Source organism: Plasmopara halstedii (assembly GCF_900000015.1).
Source record: "Plasmopara halstedii genome assembly, contig: Scaffold_110, whole genome shotgun sequence".
In the NCBI taxonomy this organism is placed as follows: Eukaryota; Oomycota; class Peronosporomycetes; order Peronosporales; family Peronosporaceae; genus Plasmopara; species Plasmopara halstedii.
In genome coordinates, this window is record NW_020187031.1 from 1,128,178 (window position 1) to 1,149,160 (window position 20,983).

Below are 20,983 nucleotides of genomic sequence, written 5' to 3' on the forward strand. Positions count from 1 at the left end.
GTAAATGATCATTGGACCCAGAATCTCACGGGTCAGTCGGTCGAGTAGATTATCACGCTCACATTTGTCTGAAATGGTCAACCTCGGTATGCACTGCATGCTGCAATGGAGAGGTGCTGTGGCAAGGTCACCGGCTCGCTAACCTCGAAACGCTACGCAAACTCGATGGGTTCAAACCTGGTGACTCGTCGGCGCCTCAGCTCAAGACATATATGACGATGTGGTGATGGGGTTGTGGGTGGCTTGGCAACTTGTTGCGAAACCATCCGCATTGCCCACCATGAGACCAAGCTGTTTCGCGTCCCCACCGTGAGCACCAACAGCGTCAAGATTAACGGTCACCTTTTTTGTAAGAGATTGCTATTCAAGTACTCGGTGTCGTGCGTCCAGGAAACTCAATCCGCAGACACCTCTTAACGCTCAAGTTCCATCTCAACTTGAGCTTTTCTAGCTGGACTGTTAAGATCTCTCATCTCGGACCCCCAGTGTTCCAGGTAGCGAAGCGAGATCTCTTGAGGATTTGTCGAGACTTTTCCACTTGGTGTCGCGACTTTCTCGATCGAACTCGACGTAGACTTGCCGCTTGGACGTCGTATGCGGTGTCATTTGTTGTACTGACTCACCCGCGTGACCGTTTCCTTGTAGATTTTATGGCTTCATCGTAGTGATAAGGATTTGAGTTGCTACCTGCTGTTCGATATTGGTCGAGTACAATGCAGGCGTAATCATCTGCTTGCGCGTATTGCATCCAGAACTTCTTCTGCACATCTTGCGGTGGTGTCTTGATATTCCATTTTTCCACACCTGCCGGGTTTCTTTGCCGCACGCACTTGATCGCAAACTAGGTCGCTTCCTTCTCAATCGCAGACACTAATTTCGGGTAGTTGAGAATGTACTGCGGGAAGTTTCAGTCACCTCGACTGTACAGTTGTTTACTTGGCTGACTTTTGCTGTGTGCAAGTCGATCGCCAGCTTGGTTTGGTTGGAAGTACATTTAGTCGTCCAGAGTTGATTGCAGAACGTCTCAGACAGCAGGATGTAGTCCGGCCAGGGTGAACACACGCTTCGTGTCGTAGTGGATCCGCCATGCATCAACACCACCCAACTACGCTAGCCACTCGAGACAGCGGTAATCAACTTGGGTTATACCTTGTGTCAATATGCGAGGCCTCGACTTGAGTATCGAGAGGAGCGTTGAGGTCAGCGAACTTGATATGCGTCGCTTGATCATCGAACCCTTCATCTCGATATGTGCTGCTCTTTTTGTCGATCCACAGGGCCAACACGTTGCTGTTGTAGATAGGAGCACTCTCAATTATCACCTTCGCGATAAGATAGCGACCTGCGACCTACAGCTGTGACTTCAATCGCCGAATCGGAGCCAGGGATGCCAGCATCGTGAGCACTTCACCGCTCCGACCATTCGTGGGACGATCCAACAGCGCGTTGGGTTCGTCCACTATGATCACCTGACGTAGTCATGCAGCGTCATATCATCGAGTCTTTTCTCTGCTTTGTTGAAAGTCGATTATGCGATGCTTGACACACCTGACACACAGCTGCCGACGTTGCAAATTCGATTCGGCACATGAAAGCGACATCCTCGTCTGGCACAAACGGGTTGACCGCTAGATTTTATCAGGCTGCTCTGGATGTGTTTGGAGAGCTTAATTATCGTTTTCAAGGTCCGACTTTGCCGTGGGGTTCTGCTTCTATCGCAGCGTAGTGCTTCTGCACAAGAAAGTATCGATACTTAAACCAGGCAATTACTTACAGTTCGACTCATGCAGAGCAAGATGAAAATTTTGTTGAATGCGCTGACATATATTCTGCAGTAAGTCATCGCCGATTTGATCCACGCAGACCAAAACCGATTCGTCAAGGACGGTCGATCCACCACCACGTGCCATTTCCCACTAATTTGCAGATACTCGTGAAGGATCGCGACGGAGAGGTGTACGCGTTGTTCCTGGAATTCCAGAAGGCGCTCGGTCAAATCATCCGGTACTAGATTACCCGGCTTACCGAGAGAATGGGGTTAGGCACATCATTAATCAGATAAAGCGTCGCGAACCTACAGGCGCAATTTGAGATTTTGAAAGACTACTGCAGAGACTAGGGCGTGAAGCCAAACTTTTTTAAGTCGGTAAATGAGAATCCATGGAGTGATACATCGGTTACACTACCACGACTGTGACGCCTGATCTACAGGCAAGTAGCTGCGGAAACTGTATAAGGAAGCAGCACAGATCGTGAAGCGACTTGAAGTGTCGCAACTTGTGTTATCGCTATAAAACAGCAAATGAATGTGTCTGCTTCACCACTTAGGCCGCACAAGTGACGTAAGGCCGTGCTTGCTTCCGAGATCCTACGTTCTGCACTTTTCCGTGCTGTGTGGACACCCAAGCCACCAATGAAGCCACACCCAATTGGAATCCACTCGCAGGGACTCGATAAAGCGTAAACTAAGTTGTTTGTCAACTTTGGTGAGCATTCGAGCAACATCCTGCTTCCCGTTTCGACTCGTCTTCCGTCTTCTACTAGTGCGCTCGAGATTCTATTTTCTCGAGACAAACACGCGCATTCAGACTGTGTCCGCGACGGGTAGGACGTCATCGAGGCCGAGCAGCAATCGCACTCTCCCATCGTAACTCAGTTGGCAGGTGCTCGAGCCGGTATTACTGTTTGTCGTTGAGCGTCCAAAGCGGCTCGACATTACTCTGGTCTGAGAAGACGTGGTTGATGACGTGTGACACACGCTTTGAGAAGTAACACTTCAGTTTTTGTAGTTTGATAGCAATCGATGTCTCTTTGACAAGAGACAACCCACACTGGCGCTCACAGCGATCAAGGTGATCTTCACGATTCTTTTCGATCACATTCGGTACCCTCAATGACTCACAAAAGCTGAAGAATCACCCAACCTTAGGTGCGTTTGTCAGAGGCTTTCCAGGTATCACTAAGGTGCGGAATTCGCATAATGTATAATCATTCAGAATTGCATTGCGGCAAGCACAGTACATAAAAAATGATAGTGCTCTCTCAGCTATGCGTCTCTTTCAGATTCTCCAGCTCCCCAATAAGTGACCTCAGCACATCATAATGGCACCCGAGCACCTCGGCCCCGAGCCTTTCTCGTCACCCAGAAGTCTGGCTCTACTCTGTGGACTAAATCGTCTCTGGCCGCACCAAAAGAAGAACAAAGGCATGAACCCTGAGCAGATTTAGACTGATGGTTTGGTTAAGGACAGTGGGAGATAAGTGATGGTGTCTGGTGGAGGCAAAACAACGCACCCGACCAGCACGACCATCGTAGAGACGCTAACATAACACTTGTATCGAAGATGCTCTCGGCTAGCCGCCGTGACAACGTGGTTAGTAGCGGCAAGCACACGGGTGCCGACAAAAACAGCTGAAAGCTTTTCAAGCGGTCGTAAAACATCTGGCGCGCGTTGCCTGACTTTTACACTCCACTGAGGTCCAAGAGACTTTTAATGAAGCCATCACTTTATTTACTTCCTGCTCCTTAAGCCAATCAGTCCTTCTTCTACCTGACAACGCCAATTTGACGCCAGCGCTTGCCTCAGTGTGTCCCATTGGGCCACTCACAAGCAATAAACTGAGTGAAGATGCGCAGGAATGAGTGAATGGGGGGCGCACAAACGTGTGATTGAAAATTCAATCGGTACATGTTGGGTATGAAGAAAGCTTACTTATTGTTTGACAAGCTTTTTGAGTGAGCTTTAAGAGTTTTCACCCAGAGTTTGCTTTATATCACCCATCCCATTCGGACTTGAAAATTGATTCGGTGGTTTGGTGTGGTGACTTCAATCTGTTAAGCGATGCCAGCAACGGTCGAACCTATGAAGCGAATACTTGGCTTTCGGGGTTCACCAAGCCCCACCAGAAGTCACGTCCTCCGGACGATAATTTGATCTTTGATCATGAGAATTGATAGTGCTGTCTCCATTTCTTCACATGTATATCAGAGTTGATGTATATTATTTGCTAGGTGCAAATTGGATATAAGCTATATCATAGACAACCAAATTTCGACTGAATGGTTAAAACGTAATATTTTTATCTAGTTTTCTTCTGAAATTTTGGTCAAATCAGCAATTGTTGATCTTTTTTTTTGACCAACATCTTGAAGCCAGCTTACTTGATCTTCAATATTGAAAAATATTAACTTCATATAAAAACAAACACGCATCTTGTACAATGCTACGACACTTCGTGGCATTAATTAGTGCCAGCCCGGGCTCTTGGACGTCGCTGCAGCTAATGCGCGGCGTTGCTTCGATTTGTCTGACTGCAACCGATACTTTGGATCGTTTTGGTAGGCAAATACACGCGAGTCAACGCTTTCGACACGAGCTCGGAGCTCAATCCAATTGCTGTTCGCATGCTTTTTCTTCAAAGCAATAGTATTTGACGCATCAATTGGTTGGATATTCATCTGCGATATTTGCTCGTCAACCTTTGTCGCATTCAAATTGGCAATGCCCTTCTCCTCGGCGATCCTTTTAACCTTTAGCTGCCCTTTACGTTGATCAACTTTATTACAATGTTTGACTACCTTGGCTGGTGACACAGTCAAAGCTTCGAAAATAGATGCCATCAAAGACAAGCGTCTTGGATCTTGGGATGCGCTCACGGGTCCAAATGTGGCGGTGGTCGCAGAGGTGAAGGCAAGACTTTGAATGGACATCGTGAAAATGATGTTTGTTGTAGTCGAGTTCGATACTGACGAAATGGTCAACCTGAATTGATGTATGAGATTTTTTGAACATGAAGCATCCATGGCTACAAACAAAGTTAGTCAATCAAATCACAGTGAGAGTTTCTTACCATGACTGTCAAATATTACTCTACTTACTTCCACATTTAAATTAAGTAAACATTTAGCCTTGTGGAATCCAAAATCTTGGTAATCCCCGACGAAAAAATTCAAGTTTAAAGTCAACTCCTGTGTTCAGATGGATGTTAGCTGTCTCTATTTTACAGAATCGACCATGGGACTTACCAAAGTGTGAAACTCGAAAACACAGTGTGATCACCATCCAAAGCATCATTTTGCATTGAACTAAAGACCATTGCGTCTCTAAAACAAACGCAAGTTGATGTAATGTCATCATTCGACAATTACGTTTAATCACCACCGTCAAAAGAAAAAATGAAACGATTTGTAGTATACCAAACACAACGAGAGGAATAACCGTTGAAATGATGTTTTCTTGTGTGACCTTTGCCAATTCCAAATGATAACGAGCATTCGGTATATGCACCATGAATGCCATGTAGCCACTATAGAACAGTGGCATAAAAGCTTCCAAGTAGGCGGTAGTGACGAGACATTCCGTAGTAAAAAGTATCTGAAGCGATTCCACTAAAATTGTCGAGTGCTTTAAACTAGATTCAGTTTTAAAAGTGGTTGGATAAAGGTCGTTAGGAAGCGATCGTGCACGGAAGCAGCTCAACGGAAAGTTCTTATCCGGAAACGTGCTTGATCTTCTACGACCAGCTTGCTCTTCTGAGCTGCAAATTTGATCCAAGCAGTCGAGCAGAGACTTGTCAGCAGACGAAATCCGAAGTGGAATACAAGATCGTCGTTGTACATTAGTAAACACTTGAGTTCGCAATAGATGCGGGTCACGACAGATGGCGGATATCATGGACAGAATGCTTCCAGTACCGGCACTAACTTGTCCCAGTCTAGCTCGGATAGTGGCTGTGCGACGCTGTAATCCATATAGCATAATTAAAGTCTGGGAAAGATCTGTAATCGTAATAGCCAAAATGGATGATAGTGACGTCGAGCTTTTAATGCTAGTAGCCACGTAGATTGCATTGAAAAAGTCTGCTGTGAAAATAACTTCGACGGGAGCCATATCCTCAAGAGACTTAGCAAAATAAAGCACGAGATTCTTAAGAGCCACTTTAATTACAGGTAATAAAAAAATAACGGGAAGTCGGTAGATTGTTCCTTCTGCAAAGCTGAAGAGTATTTCATAAAGCGGAAATATAAATACTGTCGATGTTTGAGCACAAACGAAACGAAGACATCGTGACACTTGAGCACGATTTGTGAGCATTCCGCTAAAGTCGTGGCGTCCAATTACAAGTCGCACCATAATGATGAGCAATACATAAAATGGAGGTGGTAGTACTAATATCAAAAACGGAATCGGAAAGACACAATTTGCCGCTACGAACATCGTCACTGTAACACAAATTGTTGGCATGATCACGTAAAGCTTAAGTCGTTGAGTTAAAGTAACATGAAAATCGCTGATTAGATACGTAGCTTGTATTAAAAGTGCGTGAGATACGATACCAACGAGTACGGCCTCTCGAATCCACAAACCGTAACTAGCACTCCAACCTTCACTAAGGTCTTGTAATGGAATCAATTCCTGACCAAAGACTAAAGCAACCATGGATAATGGTGTTACTAAACAAATAAAAAGAACCCGATACAATGGCGTATTCTTGCAGTACTCGTCTAACGCAAGCATTCGATGAAAGGAATATTTACCACCGTAATAACTAAGCTGCATACGCCTCCAAAAAAGTAAACATTGAGACGTTGTTGGACACTTTTTTCGCTTACGATACCTATACGCTGCATCAATTCCTGAAGCTGACACCAAACTCGACATCGGTGCGACGGAGGTCATTTCTATAATGGTTTCAAAAACTTTACTGTCAAACAAGTCAAAATAGAACGGATGTCTATAATTGCTAACAAGAACATTGATTGTTAAACTGCATTACGAAGACATAATTAAAATACTGATGTATGTTGAAGAAATATATGTAGAAAATTTAACTTTAATATTACTTCAAAGTAGCTGCTTGAATTTTTTTACAAAAATTTCGCTTTATACTCGAATTTTTAAATGCGATCTTTTCTGGGATCTCTGCTTAACTTACTACAACTTAAGTTTTTGTACATTATCTTCATTCCGCATTCCACCGTGTCTTCTCCATCATGCTTCGACATCTCGGGCCGCTAACTCTGGCTTTAATTGCACTTGCATTCCAGACCGCGTCGTCGTTCGTGCGTGTACCTCTAACGACGATCCCTCGGCAGCGTAGTGCTCAAACTCTGCTACAGTTTCATACGCAAACTAGTGACACCGTGGCGAATGGTATCGAAGAAGAGCATGTACTTAGCAATCTTCGTGCCGCAACCGATGAGTTTTATCGTCACGACGTTCTTCATGATGCGCAAGATCTAGCAGCTCAGGGCCATGTACCTTTGGAGAATTTTATGGAATTTCAATTCTTTGGACCTATCGCCATTGGCTCGCCACCACAGGAGATTTTAGTTTGCTTCGACACTGGTTCGAGTGATTTGTGGGTGCCAGGGATCAAGTGCGAAGCATGTGCCGGTATTGAAAGATATAATCACTCACAATCGAGTACATACTACGAGTCCACGGCTCATCCTGCATTTGCTGTGCAGTACGGCAGTGGTAAAGTCAGCGGCCATTTTGGAGAAGATGTGGTACATTTGGCCGAATTTCAGGTACAAGACATGACTGTTGGAATTGTTAGAACTGAGGAAAAAAGTATGGCAAGGATGAAGGCTGATGGATTGCTAGGATTGGCTTTTGACGGACTCTCGACCTTTTCGCACCCACCACTTTTTTTCGCTTTATTGGAGCAGTATCCGGACCTAGACTCTGTCTTTGCCTTTTACCTTAGTCCAACTCCTAATAGTAACGGATCGCAGCTTCATTTAGGAGGCTATGATGATGAGTTAATGCACTCTCTTCAGGCGACCTGGCAGATGACGGACGTAGTACCGCAGTTTGGTCAATGGACATTTTGGAGAATCCGGCTTCATAGCGTCAAGGTGGGCAAGCATCGCAATGCATGTTTGGATGGCTGCATTGCTTTTGTGGACTCTGGTACGTCACTCATTGGCATACCTGGTACTTTGTACTTGAATTTTTTGTACGAAGTGGCCACGTACGCACAAAATCAAGGGTGCTATTGTGGGTTCGTCCAGTATGGTTTTCAGTGCTTCTTGTGTGCACCCGAAAATTTTCCCCTCCTTCGAGTCGGCGTTGGGGGCGAACACTTTTATGTTCTGGAAGGAACAGATTACACACTTTGTGTTGGACTCACTTGTATAGTCTTGGTACAGCCAAGTGGCCAAGAAATGTGGGTGCTTGGTGATGTATTTATGAAAAAATTCTACTCACTGTACGACGTTAAAAAGAAACAAATTGGCTTCGCTTGTATTGCAAATTCGACGACGTGTGGCAAAGATGTATCGGATCTGAATGAGAATGATATTGGTAATGAACTGGTGCCGAACCAAATGTCGCCATTTTTCGAGAATAGTTTTAATATGTTCGACATGGATACTCATGCTGTGCTAGTGTTATTTCTGTCGGGTCTATCACTAGTTGGCTCGGGCTTAATTGTGTATTCCTTCGTTCAGTTTCCGATCTTACGCACTTTTCGCTCCTTCCCCCTTTTCTTGTGGCTTTCCGTGTGCACTTTGGGCTATAATTTGACTTTGTGGATTGCTGGCGTGTGGCGAGCTCACCAGACACATGTGTTCTTTTGTGCAATTCTAAAAGGCACTCAACAATTTCTAGGAAGCGCAATTTTATTATTTAGTGCTGCAATTGGAGTCGAAATCATTCGTGCAGTGTACTGGACCCGTTTGAGTTCTGTCGAGTTTAAATTCGTATATCACGCCGTGATATGGTGTGTTGCCGCACTCACGGGAGTCTTTTCGTTGCTTACAGGAGTGATTGGGTTCCTACCGGATGGCGCCGGACCATGTCGAGCCTGTTTTGTGGGCCATAGTCCTGCTTGGGCTCGTGTCTTGCTGTTTTACTTGCCAGCAAGCTTGACATTAACTTGTGCCGGTACGGCTGTATTTCTTGCGTACACACGTTCGTCACGCCAACATCTCCCACGTCAGGCCGAACATGCTCGTCGTAGCAGTGGACGCTTATTGTCGAGCTGCGTGGCTACTATCGTCGCTCTCTTTATACCGACACTGTTTGGCTGGCTCCAGCTTCTTGGTACCGACTGGGTCACGTCAGGATTCTTTCTTTATCTGTCGGAGCTGTGTTTTTATTCGCAAGGCTTGCTCAATGCACTCTCGTGGTCGTTTAATCCGTCGTATCGCGTTGCTCGTTACCGCGGCAGTAATGTTTCAGAAGGAGAAGCGAATCAACTCATTGGGCCTAATTGATGTGGTACAGAGGTTTGTTCAGATAATTTTTTTAGTACAAGAGAAAGATGGCTTACAATTATCATTGTACGCACGTGTTAACTCTATATCATATCTATTCTTTACATTGTTGGAAATGCGTCAATTGCTCCATAAAAGTCCCAGAAGTCGTCGCCAAGCAGCTCGAGATTGTCGTCTTCGAGCCAGCTGGCTTGTTGACAGATTAAATTGTCCTCGACTACATAATCAATATGGTCGTTATGACGCACAGGAAGATGTCCACAGCCTGGTCGGTGGGTGTCTTTGGGCAAGGTGCATGAAGCAGGTTCCAAAGCTGACACTGTAGTGGCTGCAGGGTTTCGATGATTTGTACCTAGTCTCTTAACGCTGTCTTGACACACGAGATGATTCTGCACGACGTAATCGCGATGGTTTCCATGTTGTATCGACAAGTGGCCACACGAACGATTGTGAAGCGAGTAGTCAAGCAACGAAGATGTTGGAGTTGGTAGACAAAGTTTGCCGGCAGCACCTTTCAATGCTACAGTTGCAGTCAAACCATTCGTAGTGTCCTCTACGTAAGTCGTCGACGACTCTTCTTGAGAGATATCGCTGGAGCACTTCACAGACAACAATTCTTCACCTTCCACTGGAATAGAAATCGTATTTTCGACCGATACAAGAACGGCCGTATTTGTTTGTTGGTTGGGAGCTGGAACGTCAGTAAGCACACTTGGCGTTATAATGGTTTCCCTTCTCTGGTTTGGAGTCGAGCCGACTGTCGAGTCTGGCGTCAGCATCTGACTTAGTAACATAGAACCAATTAGCTTTGACCCATTCGAGACTGTGTTTTCATCAGGTGGGGGAGGTCGTAACTCGAGATGAGCGGGACAGCAACTCGTTCCGATGGTCGTCAATGGACAATGCGGTGGCAACGCATCTAGGGTGAAAGGCAGCGTCTCTTGCGATAGTAAAAACGCATCCACTGATGAAAGTGCTGCAAGACACGCCGGTGGAGAGTGAATATGCTTTTCCGGACATTTTATCTCATAACAAAGTGATCGTGAAGGCGTATCGATGCACGCAGTTGCCGACGATTTGCGTCGGCTGGTAGAATACGTGGTGTTTGGTTGAGCATCTCTCACGGGCGTTTCCGGCAGTAACACGTCGGGATTTATGGTTGTACCGATTATAGACATAGTGACATCACTTGGACAGTCACAATGTTTATTTTCAGAGTCCAATTTCATTGGCTCGAGTTTGCGCTTCTTGGTCTTGGACTTACGTGCATCTCTTTGATTACTGTGAAGACGCTGGTGCTTGTGAAGATCAAATTTGCGTGCAAAACTGCGATCACATCCCGGGAAAGCACACGCAAATGGTTTCTTACCACTGAACAAAATCAATCAATTTTGATATCTAGATCATGGTTTTTGATAATGAAAAGTTTTACGTACGTGTGAGTGCGTTCATGACTTAATAGGTCCGATCGACGAGCGAAACATTTACCACATCTTTCGTACTTGCAACGATACGGTTTTTCACCGGTGTGCACACGGTAGTGTACCTCCATGTCTGCTTTGCGCAAGAATGTCTTACCACAAAATTTGCACGCAAACTTTTTGTCTCCATTGTGAATATTAGCGTGCCGCTTTAAATTGCCTTTGAGCTGAAATTCACGACCACAGCCTGGAAACGTGCAGCGAAATACTTTTTGCGTGTTAAGATTCGCTGTGATCTTACTTGTCGATATTTTTATCACGGGCTTCAACGTCGAAACATAGTTTTTTGAAGATTGAGAAGTTTTGCTAATTGGTGATGCTGCATCAACGTCTGTATCCAGCACCAGTGCGGCCATGTCGTAAAGCTCGTTCGTTCGTCTGCTTCCTGATTGTGCAATGACATTCAGCCGCGCCTCAGGGTTTTACCGGTAAATACGGTACAATATTCTTTTCGCCGTCGGACAAGAACGACCCTTTAGTTGGAATGCATATAACTGATCAGAATCTCTTAAAATGTTTTCAAATTTGATGCTACAGAGACTAAAGTCAAGCTCAAAAGCAATATATGAAGTTAGGTAGGCTCCAACTTAAACATTGCCGACGACAGCGAAAATTTGACTTCGGGATAGCGACACGTTCAAAGGTTAAAGTAAATTTGAGAAGATACCCAACGTTCAAAAGCTTAAGTATATTTAAGAAGATATCCAACGGTATGAAGTGATTGTAATATCCTAGTTAAGTATATCTTTGTAAAGATAGTATGTAGCAAGTTTCAATCTTGATTGTATGCCAGGCTGTTCACTCACTGCCCGCGCCAAGGTGCTTGTGCTAACTTGTATCAACTCACGATTAGTGGACTGCTCTAGCTTTCTCAAATAATAAGGGAAACTTCACGTTTTGGTAAAAGTTCATTTAAAGACTAGTTACTGAGCTTTGCAGCCGCTACAACTGGCTAGCCTATCTAACTGTTAAAAGCGTGAGCTTAACAACATATCCGTCTCTTTCGCTTCAGAATAGAGCTTCAGACACCTGCCATGTAATGAATGTATTCATGACACAGGGTCTGGCAAGTGCTACAGCAAAGTAGATTTGATTGATTTTTGGCTTAGAGGTAACGTGGTGCAATCTTTGGACGAAATTGAGGCTGATCATAGTATAGCTGTTAAGTACAAGCTTGCCGTGTATGATGGACAACCTTCATCTCACAAGTCACATCATTAAAGTAAGAAACAAAAGGTCAAGTTATCTATACCGTGTCGCAACAACTTATATATCACATGTAGCAAAGATATTTATGTTGAAGAAGACTTTGATTTGCCATACATTGTTTAGTATGGAATGGTCAACATCCTAGCAAGGCATGCTCGACATTAATTATCTCGACGCCCATATAACGATACTCAGTATCCACCCGTTGGAGATGGTCAAATTAATTTTGAATTTTGGCATTAAATGACACGGTTAAATTACGAACTCGGGGTCAGGAGCTCATTCAAATGGTTTGCAGAGTATGGCAAGAGATCGCGTGTTGGAAAGCATACTTGTTGGTTGCAATTTATACATTTCCTTGGAATCTAACTCGTTCGCCATTTAGGCTGGGCACATTCAGACGATATCTGCGCCGCATTGCCGTAACATGTGCTTTAGATTTTGCAATCTGAAATATTAGATTAATTACTTGTCAGCCTTTGAGCTTAAACATCTAAATTTTATCCGCATTTGCACTAAGGTTCTAAGCAAAAGTCTGACCAGTCTTTTCAACTGCGAAGACCTTCATGTTAACGCAGTCAAGTCACAAGTATCAGCCAACCACTAACTCGGAATAGAAGTTCAGCTGTGCCTCAAAATTCCTAATATGTCCCAGGTCAAAATATTGCTCAAAATCTGGTCTGTCAAATCTTGAGAGCTCGAATGAGTTATATATCTGTATAGATGATTTTCAACAGCCATACATCAAACATGCTCAAAATATAGACTTCCGTATTCTTCGGAGGGCTGAGGAGAAAAAGACATAGGTCTAAATGGATCAGACAACTGCTCTATCTAGCAGACATGCTGCGTTCCGCATTAAGGGGTGCAGATTTTGTATTGTGGTAAATGTTCTAACAGGTGGTAAAATGTGGCATCATTTATACTTTCACCGCCTGGCCAAACAGAACACCGATTTTACGTCATAAAATCGACATGAATCATATCCAAATTCTTTTGATCGCTGCAATGGCCTTCAAATTCCACTTTGGTACTACTTTAGTAGCTTCAGATTATCATCAAAACCCGCTCTTTATGAAGACCCCAATGGACTCCATCTCATCAGTCGAAGTAGCTGAGAAAAACAAGAAAGTCCTGCGTGCATCCAAAATTAACAATCAAAAGACAAGCGTCAAGTACAAGTCTGCGCATGAGGAAAGATTTATGTTGGAAACAATTTCACAATTCTTCGCGTACTTTAGGACCAAATTCCCGATATTCGAACTTCTCATACCTCAAGCTCTTACCCTCGAAGAAAAAACCATGGGACAAGCATCAAAGGAGCTTACTTGGCTGCTGATAAAAAACGAATTTGAACCTGGAGTTATCCGAGCGCGAAGTACAACATGTTGGGACTCTAAGAAGTACTTGCGTGAGAATAACCTTAAATCGGATGATAATACTGAACAGAACATTTCGGTGCTCGCTCTTGCGCGTATGGAGTTTGTAATATCTGGATTAAGTGGTTCTATTCGTGAGGATTTTGAGTCTCTTTTTAGTGGAATCGTGTACAATACCGACGCTGTTAAGTATTTTAGACGAGTGATGCGGAAAATAAAAACGAAAGACTACATGAAGTTAGGACTTTCCACCAAATCAGAAGAAAAGAAGGCATTCGAACTACTTGAAAAAGCTTCGTTATATAGCGAAATGCTTGGGATATATTAGGTTGAGTCTCACAAGGGTGTGAACAAAATCGTCGTCGATTTCATTTCCTCAATTTCAGTCGAAACGTAGCTTCTATGATGTAGTGTCGATAAGAATGAGATTGTTTATCTGAGGAATAATGCTTCATAAAAGTTTTTATTCATGCCTTTTTAGCGATATGAAAGTAAGATATATATAACGCTTTGTCGCAATTGTAACTTGTTCTGGGTCTTAGAGCATTAGTCATGAACAAACCTCACTCATACAACTTCACTTCTTACCTCCATGAAGGCCTTCCCAAAGCGATAATAAGGACCTCCAGCGAGTAGTGGAAGTCTACGAATTGCCAGTCGGCAATTTATGGAGATGGAGACTTAGCTTGTGGGTCAAACAGCCGAGACTTTATCAATGGCCAGGGTGATTCTTTAATGAAATCGTCAACGATATCGTCATGCCAAGCCTAATGCGTGTATAAATCAACTTCGTCTTCATCTCGACGATGTCTCAAGGCCCATGGCCTTCTTTACGTCTACCATAGTAGATGCCGCGAGTTCGGAAGCCTGCGCCGCGCCATCCGCTAGAACTTGATTCACAAAACTGTGGTCTGTTTCAAACTGCTTGATACGCTGTCCAATTGGACAAATCCTGGTGTAATCACATTTTAAACCGAACGTTTTCATCAACAAGGAATCACCTTAATTAAAGCTAAAGACGTACTTGGCAATGACAGCATCTGCCACTATATCCTTGAAAACACCAGTACCAAAGTTGGCGTACTGCGCTTCAAGATGCGCTACGCTTTGACCAGTCATAGCACTAGCAAGATCCAATAAATTAGACACACCAGGTCTTGCCTTGCGGTCGTACGAGATCCCAACAATCGCATCTGTCGTGGCCTTACGCACCTTTTTACGAATGTCGTCAGCATTATCCGTCAGTTCAATGCGACTTAATGGCGATGCGTCACTCTTGCTCATTTTCTTGCTTGGATCCCGCAAGTTCATAATGCGTACTAATGATTCTTTGGATACACCCGAACTTGTCGTTTTGGTCTCCATATATGCACGTGGCTTCACAAACACATCCTTTCCATCTTGACAGTTTGACTTAAAGCGGTTATTAAATGTTGTGGCAATCATACGTGTAAGCTCCAAGTGCTGTTGCTGATCTTCTCCAACAGGAACGTGCGTGGCACGATATAGCAAAATATCGGCAGCCATTAGTACAGGATATGCCAATAACCCGAGTGAGCTCTCGTTTTTTGCCATTGATGTCTTTTGTTTATATTGAGTCATTCGCTGGAGCCAACTAAGTGGTGTGATACAACTTAATAACCATGCAAGTTCAGCATGTGCAGCGACATCAGACTGGCGAAAAATAATGTTACGGCTAGGATCCAGACCGGTGCCAAGTAAGGCAGCAACCATAGAATGCACCTGATCAGGCATACGTTCAGCGTTGTATTGTACGGTCAGTGCGTGCAAGTCGACGACTGAATACAGTCGAAGAGTTTTATCCGAAGTACAAGCTGATGCTACGTCATATGTAGCATTTTTTTGCAATGATGTCGCCTCCTGGAGTGCCACCCACTTGGCAATAGCTCCACAATAGTTGCCTAGATGGGGTGTACCTGTGGGCTGAATACCTGAAAATATGCGGCTCTCATATCGATCTGTGCTTGATGTGATAGTCCTGACACTTAATAGACCGTGATGTTGATAAGAGAAGGACGCAACAGTAGCATGTAGACGCCTTGACAACCTGCGCATTTTGTCGATATTCGATCGGAACGACTGGTGTATATGTACACAATAAATTGCTGACTTTTATGCGTATAATTGATCAAGCCGAAAAAAAGGTTAGAGCTTTTGATACATTTTGACTACCCTCAGTTTCTGAGGACTATATTTATGTGTCATTATCGTGAGGGAAACAAACTTGTCCGCATCAACTCTTCGAAAATGAGCGCCAAGGCTAATGATGCGGCTCTACAAATGAATCTCAAGGAGCAGCTTGCGTGGGCTGAAACAGTATGTAAAGTTTAGTGCAATCAAAGGACAAATGAGTTTCATTTCAATGCTTCTCTGTGCTATTTACAGGCGTCTACGAACACGTTACAGCAGTGTCTTAATTCACATGTAATTGGAGCATATCTCGACAGTCATAAGTCCAGAAAACTTGCGTTAGTACTGCTTAAATCTTCTAAGATTGTTGCTTAACATTTGATACTTTTTTGCAGCACGGACAATGACATTGCAAACAAAGAAAATTGTTTAGAGACAATTCAGCGTGGTCGAGAAGCACTGCAAAAGTTTCAGGCTTTACGAGCGCGATCGAATGCTCCAACAAAACTTAATGTCGTTCCGACGCCCCGAATTGCACTTGGTACAGTGATGGAGAATGTGCCGCGAGCTTTGGCTTCTGGCAATTATCAATCAAATTGTCTAATGGAACCGAGAGGTCTCTCAACAGAATTTCAATCTGCAGCAACAGTGTGTAACACTGTCAATTTAGCGCAGGCGACCTTGTCGACGCCAATCAAAAACCCGGCAAATCAAAGATACGAATCTAGTGGAACAAAGAGACAAGTATATTCCACAGGACGACAGACATTGTCTACAAGAGTGGAAGATGATGGTGATAGCGTGTTTAATGATGTGGATGTAGATGCACTAATTGCAAAGCATCAGCGTTCACAACAACAAAAGTGTCATGCTACTCCACAGTTTTCACCAACGCAAGAGGAAAATCCTATATCTCCTCCGTCTTCACAGACTAATGGCTCTCAGGAGGTTGCAAGTGCTAAAATAGTTGATGATGTACGTCAATTAATCAAGCAGACACGAGAGAATCTTCGCAGAGTACGTGAGGAGTGCGATGATGCATCACTCGAGGGAGAAGTACCAGATTTTATGCAAAAACGTCGAATAGAGCTTGAACAGGAATTGGAAAAATTAAGTAGACGATATCGGGAATGCAAAGGTATAGCAACAGCAACTTCGCATTGTGGAAATGCGTCATCTGTGCAACCGGTGAAAATCAATTCGAGTCAAAATAATCCAACATGTTCTTGTGGAATGCTCACTGTGGAAGCCCGAGTGCAGCATGGAGCAAATGCGAATCGGCTTTATTATCGATGTAGTACATGCGGATTTTTCTCCTGGGTGGACTCCACTTTAAGTTCAGGCGGTGACAGCTCTACCGTTCTTAATAACGAAACTTGCGTGCGTGTTATTGACAAGCCATGTGTATCTAATGATCCATCTGTAAACGCTAAAATGCAGCGTGCTAAGCGATTACTTCGCGATGTATTTGGTCATAACTCGTTTCGACCCAATCAGGAACGCACAGTCATGGAGGCTTTTAGTGGACGTGACGTATTTGTATTGATGCCAACTGGAGGTGGCAAGAGTCTTTGCTTCCAACTGCCCGCCTGTATTGATGACGGTGTTACGATTGTCATATCTCCCTTGGTGTCGCTCATTCAAGATCAGGTTCAGCAGCTAGAGGCATTGGACGTCGGTGTTGCAAATTTAAAAGGTGATCAAGACTACGCGACTGAGCAACGGCCCATAATTACAGAACTTTTTTCTAATCATAGTCGAATCAAAATGCTATATGTGACCCCCGAGAAAATTGCATCAAGCAACATGCTCAACAATTTGTTTGAATCGCTTGAGAAGCGCGGATTGTTGGCTCGATTTGTGATCGACGAAGCGCACTGCATCAGTCAATGGGGTCACGATTTTCGAAAAGACTATTTAAATTTGGGTACCCTTCGAGCAAAATTTTCATCGGTGCGTCATTGCGATTTCAACAAAATTTTTAGGATATTTACGTTGCATGTATTATGTTTTGCTTGCAGGTCCCAATTATGGCTTTGACTGCAACAGCTAATACACAAACAGAGGCAGATATTGTCAAAAACTTAAAATTGAGAAATCCGTTTGTCACACGATCAAGTTTCAATCGGTGCGTTCGCACGCAATGCACCAAGGCTAAAAAAACTAACTTTTTCGGTTTGTGCCCGCGATTTATAGGCCTAATTTAACCTACGATGTGCGTAGAAAGACGTCCAAATTTATGAATGAGATTGCAGACTATGTTCGAAAGCACATCGACGATTCAGGAATCATCTACTGGTAAACTTAATTCTTAATCTAGTGCAATTGAGTGAGTTTGTCATTGTAACTTCTGCCCTGTTACCTTGAACAGTTTATCGAAGAAAGATTGCGAACAAACAGCAGAAAAACTGATCAAGGCCTTGGGTTTTGAGCAAACTCGAAAAGCAAATCAAATATCTTTTTATCATGCGGGACTTGAACCGGAAGATCGCGCTTACCGCCATCACGAATGGAGCAAAGGAAGTATCAAGCTCATTTGCGCTACTGTAGCCTTTGGAATGGGAATTAACAAGCCTGACGTGCGATACGTTATCCATCATACCATCCCTCAATCTGTGACGCATTACTATCAGGTACGGTGGATCTTTGCAAATATATTTCGAGTTGAAGTAACTAAGCTAGTTGTGCAGGAAGCTGGTCGAGCGGGACGCGATGGAGAAGTGGCTAATTGCATTCTTTACTATTCCTTCATGGATTTGGTACGTACAATATAAACTCTTTACTCTTGCCCTGTGCTGACTTTGAGATGTATTGGAAAGACTCGACGACGTAAACTGATCACAAAAGATCGCGACAACATTCAACATCGTAATGTGCACCTGCAGAACCTTCGACGCATGACCCAATTCTGTGAGAACCAGGTGGAGTGCCGTCGAACATCTCTCCTGGAGTATTTTGGTGAGCACTTTTTGGATGAACAATGTCACGGAACTTGCGATAATTGTAAGAACAAGGCGCTGGGAATTACGTTTGAAAAGACGGATGTGACAGATGACTGCTTGGCTCTCGTTAAAATGGGTACGTTCTGTGATAAATAAAGTCTGATATGCGTTTTCACTCGTTCGTTGTCAGTTAAAACTCTTGAAGAAAGCAATGATCCGACGACGCTCGTTCAAATTGCTCATATTTATCTCGGTATGGTGGTCAAAGGTAGAGAGTGGAAGCAGTACCAGATGGCGCAACTCGAGGGGTTCGGAAAAGGAAAAGGACGCTACTCTCGTAGCGAAGCAGAGCGCATTTTGTATCACATGATTCTTCGGCAGTATCTGTGTGAAAAGGTGAGCACTTTGCTACATGAACACAATTGTTGGCGATGAAATAATGCTATATTTTTAGGATCAAACGAATGTCAAAGGCTTTACAACGACATTCTTGTCTCCGGGACAGAATGCTAATCGACTTATGCGTGGTGAGCGAGTTCGAATTGTATGCAAGACGAAGTACCAAGCGCGTGCATCTGTTAGTGATGGTGTCCCACAAGAGAGTGCCAATTCTTCGAGAAAAAAGGCCCCTAAAAAACCTGCTTCCAAAAAATCTGAATCAAAAACATCTACTCAAAAGAAAAGATCAAAAAAATTGAGTGCAAAGAACGTGGTCGAAGATTTGAGTGATAGCTGCGATGACGATGTCGTGGAAGTCGTCGCGCCACCCTTGACAAGTACAGAGTATCCACTTATTCCAGAACGCGTATCTTCGAAAAGGTTAGTGTCGTGTTTAGTATTTGTTGTGCAGAACCTTATTCTTATACGTCTTCCATTTTGATTAAAGAATTCCCGAAAACCACGTCGAAGCGCTAGCTCAGATCCTAAAAGATTGGCGTGCAAGCGTGTGTGACAGCCAGAATCTCATGCCATACCATATCCTTACAACTGGCGGTATTGCTTCAATCGCCAATTCGGTCCCAGTGTCAAACGCAGAGCTGCTAGAAATTGATGGCGTTGGACGCATTCGAGTGAAGAAGTATGGGTCAGCGATCATAGAAATTGTCAAGACATATTTAGAAAAGGTACGCTGATACTACTGATACTGATGACATCTTTTGCGGTTTATCTTGTTTACCACATGCATGTTTGATTTTGTAGAACAACTTGACTCCATTACCAGTGCAATCAGGGCGCCCAAACAACGCGCTTGGCTTGGAACAATTTGATTCTGACGTCGAGATTGTCGAAGCACCTGCAGCATCCAAATCATCACCATTTTTTCAAGAAAAGAATAAATTGAAAGCTACAGTGTCAACAAGACCGAATACAAGCGTTAAACATCCTGTCATCGATAATGACGTCGATGACATCGATTGGAATGCATTGGATGCCGATATTTTAAATCAAACGAGCTCAGTAAGTGCATTGAATAATCGTAAACGTTCGTTAGACCATTCAACGTCTACGTGGGATGCAAAGAAGCGAAGTAACGTATCGTAAATATTTAAATGGTGTCGTATTTTTTTGCATTCATAGCACAATATTGTCAATTAATCGACAATTACCGATTTTAACAGCAACAGAAACGATAGCTCCTTCTGTTGTATCAACTATTGACATCTCGCGCATCGTTTGCTTCGATCCCACAGACACATAATCAATGGTAGTGACTAGTGGTTCCGATTCCAATTCCTTATAAACAACAGTATAGAGTGCCTTTGTCTCAATCGTTTCTTTACCTTCTTCTTTTGCTTTCTGGAACAAATGTTGTGCACGTACGAGACCTCGGTATAATACACTGGCTGCTTTACGCTCAACAGGTGACAGATATTGGTTACGCGTTGACAGAGCTAGACCATCGGCTTCACGCACGATAGGAACAACGTTGATTTTTACGGACATATTTAAATCCGAGACCAATCGTTTGATGAGCACGACTTGAGCCGCATCTTTTTGACCAAAAAATGCGTGCGTGGGCTGCACAATGTTGAAGAGCTTTGTGACAATAGTAGCGACGCCACGAAAGTGACCTTGACGACACTTTCCCTCAACCAAATCATCAAATCCACTTGGAACTACGTAGCAGCAATGATGCGGCATGTACATTTCATCAGCTGAAGGTAAAAAGACGAAATCGACACCAAGTTTCGTTAGTAGTGCAATGTCTTTTTCAAATGTCCGGGGGTACTTGGAATAGTCTTCACTTGGACCAAATTGCGTCGGGTTTACGAAGATACTGGCGGCGATAAAGTCACATGAATTACGTGCATGCTCTACCAATGCCATGTGACCATCGTGAAGACCCTACACGAAACGAAGTTATTCTTCATATCAAGTAAATGTCATAAGTGACTATTGACGAACCCCCATGGTGGGTACAAACCCCAGTGTTGCATCTCGAGGTATCGCATGTCGCGCTTTACGAAATGTTTTTATACTTTCGAGGATCTGCAGTTGATTTGCGGAGATAGAGGAGAAGGAGCGATTCGCAAGCGCGAATGCAGGTCGCGCTAATAAAGGACGAAACATTAGTTGATACTAACAATACATTTT

The 20,983-nt window shown here is 43.7% G+C and overlaps 8 protein-coding genes across 8 annotated transcripts; 3 read left to right on the forward strand and 5 right to left on the reverse strand.

Moving 5' to 3' along the window:
- Positions 1–4,246: 4,246 nt before the first annotated feature.
- PHALS_00238 (uncharacterized protein) lies at positions 4,247–4,887 on the reverse strand (the record flags this gene model as incomplete). Its single annotated transcript, XM_024729458.1, has 3 exons — positions 4,247–4,584; positions 4,658–4,806; positions 4,880–4,887. 3 exons carry the CDS (start codon positions 4,885–4,887, stop codon positions 4,247–4,249), a joined length of 495 nt encoding a protein of 164 aa, XP_024572282.1.
- A 75-nt stretch (positions 4,888–4,962) lies between these two features.
- On the reverse strand, positions 4,963–6,680 carry PHALS_00239 (uncharacterized protein; the record flags this gene model as incomplete). Its single annotated transcript, XM_024729470.1, has 6 exons — positions 4,963–4,969; positions 5,027–5,104; positions 5,203–6,099; positions 6,217–6,454; positions 6,511–6,554; positions 6,619–6,680. The coding sequence occupies 6 exons, from the start codon at positions 6,678–6,680 to the stop codon at positions 4,963–4,965; spliced, it is 1,326 nt and encodes a 441-aa protein (XP_024572283.1).
- A 314-nt stretch (positions 6,681–6,994) lies between these two features.
- PHALS_00240 (aspartyl protease family) lies at positions 6,995–9,226 on the forward strand (the record flags this gene model as incomplete). Its single annotated transcript, XM_024729481.1, has 1 exon — positions 6,995–9,226. The coding sequence occupies one exon, from the start codon at positions 6,995–6,997 to the stop codon at positions 9,224–9,226; it is 2,232 nt and encodes a 743-aa protein (XP_024572284.1).
- Positions 9,227–9,327: 101 nt separating this feature from the next.
- On the reverse strand, positions 9,328–11,063 carry PHALS_00241 (FOG: Zn-finger; the record flags this gene model as incomplete). The annotated part of the gene is made up of 2 exons (XM_024729492.1): positions 9,328–10,597; positions 10,663–11,063. The coding sequence occupies 2 exons, from the start codon at positions 11,061–11,063 to the stop codon at positions 9,328–9,330; spliced, it is 1,671 nt and encodes a 556-aa protein (XP_024572285.1).
- Positions 11,064–13,002: 1,939 nt separating this feature from the next.
- Positions 13,003–13,623, forward strand: PHALS_00242 (uncharacterized protein; the record flags this gene model as incomplete). Its single annotated transcript, XM_024729503.1, has 1 exon — positions 13,003–13,623. The coding sequence occupies one exon, from the start codon at positions 13,003–13,005 to the stop codon at positions 13,621–13,623; it is 621 nt and encodes a 206-aa protein (XP_024572286.1).
- A 149-nt stretch (positions 13,624–13,772) lies between these two features.
- PHALS_00243 (tryptophanyl-trna synthetase) lies at positions 13,773–15,371 on the reverse strand (the record flags this gene model as incomplete). The annotated part of the gene is made up of 5 exons (XM_024729514.1): positions 13,773–13,826; positions 13,884–13,938; positions 14,004–14,062; positions 14,136–14,247; positions 14,320–15,371. The coding sequence occupies 5 exons, from the start codon at positions 15,369–15,371 to the stop codon at positions 13,773–13,775; spliced, it is 1,332 nt and encodes a 443-aa protein (XP_024572287.1).
- Positions 15,372–15,430: 59 nt separating this feature from the next.
- On the forward strand, positions 15,431–19,930 carry PHALS_00244 (bloom syndrome protein; the record flags this gene model as incomplete). The annotated part of the gene is made up of 13 exons (XM_024729525.1): positions 15,431–15,460; positions 15,531–15,632; positions 15,702–15,784; positions 15,842–17,399; positions 17,468–17,574; positions 17,643–17,744; positions 17,818–18,079; positions 18,137–18,205; positions 18,266–18,524; positions 18,579–18,784; positions 18,843–19,207; positions 19,275–19,512; positions 19,589–19,930. 13 exons carry the CDS (start codon positions 15,431–15,433, stop codon positions 19,928–19,930), a joined length of 3,723 nt encoding a protein of 1,240 aa, XP_024572288.1.
- A 30-nt stretch (positions 19,931–19,960) lies between these two features.
- PHALS_00245 (pantoate--beta-alanine ligase) lies at positions 19,961–20,959 on the reverse strand (the record flags this gene model as incomplete). Its single annotated transcript, XM_024729536.1, has 2 exons — positions 19,961–20,734; positions 20,795–20,959. The coding sequence occupies 2 exons, from the start codon at positions 20,957–20,959 to the stop codon at positions 19,961–19,963; spliced, it is 939 nt and encodes a 312-aa protein (XP_024572289.1).
- Between the last annotated feature and the right edge of the window lie 24 nt (positions 20,960–20,983).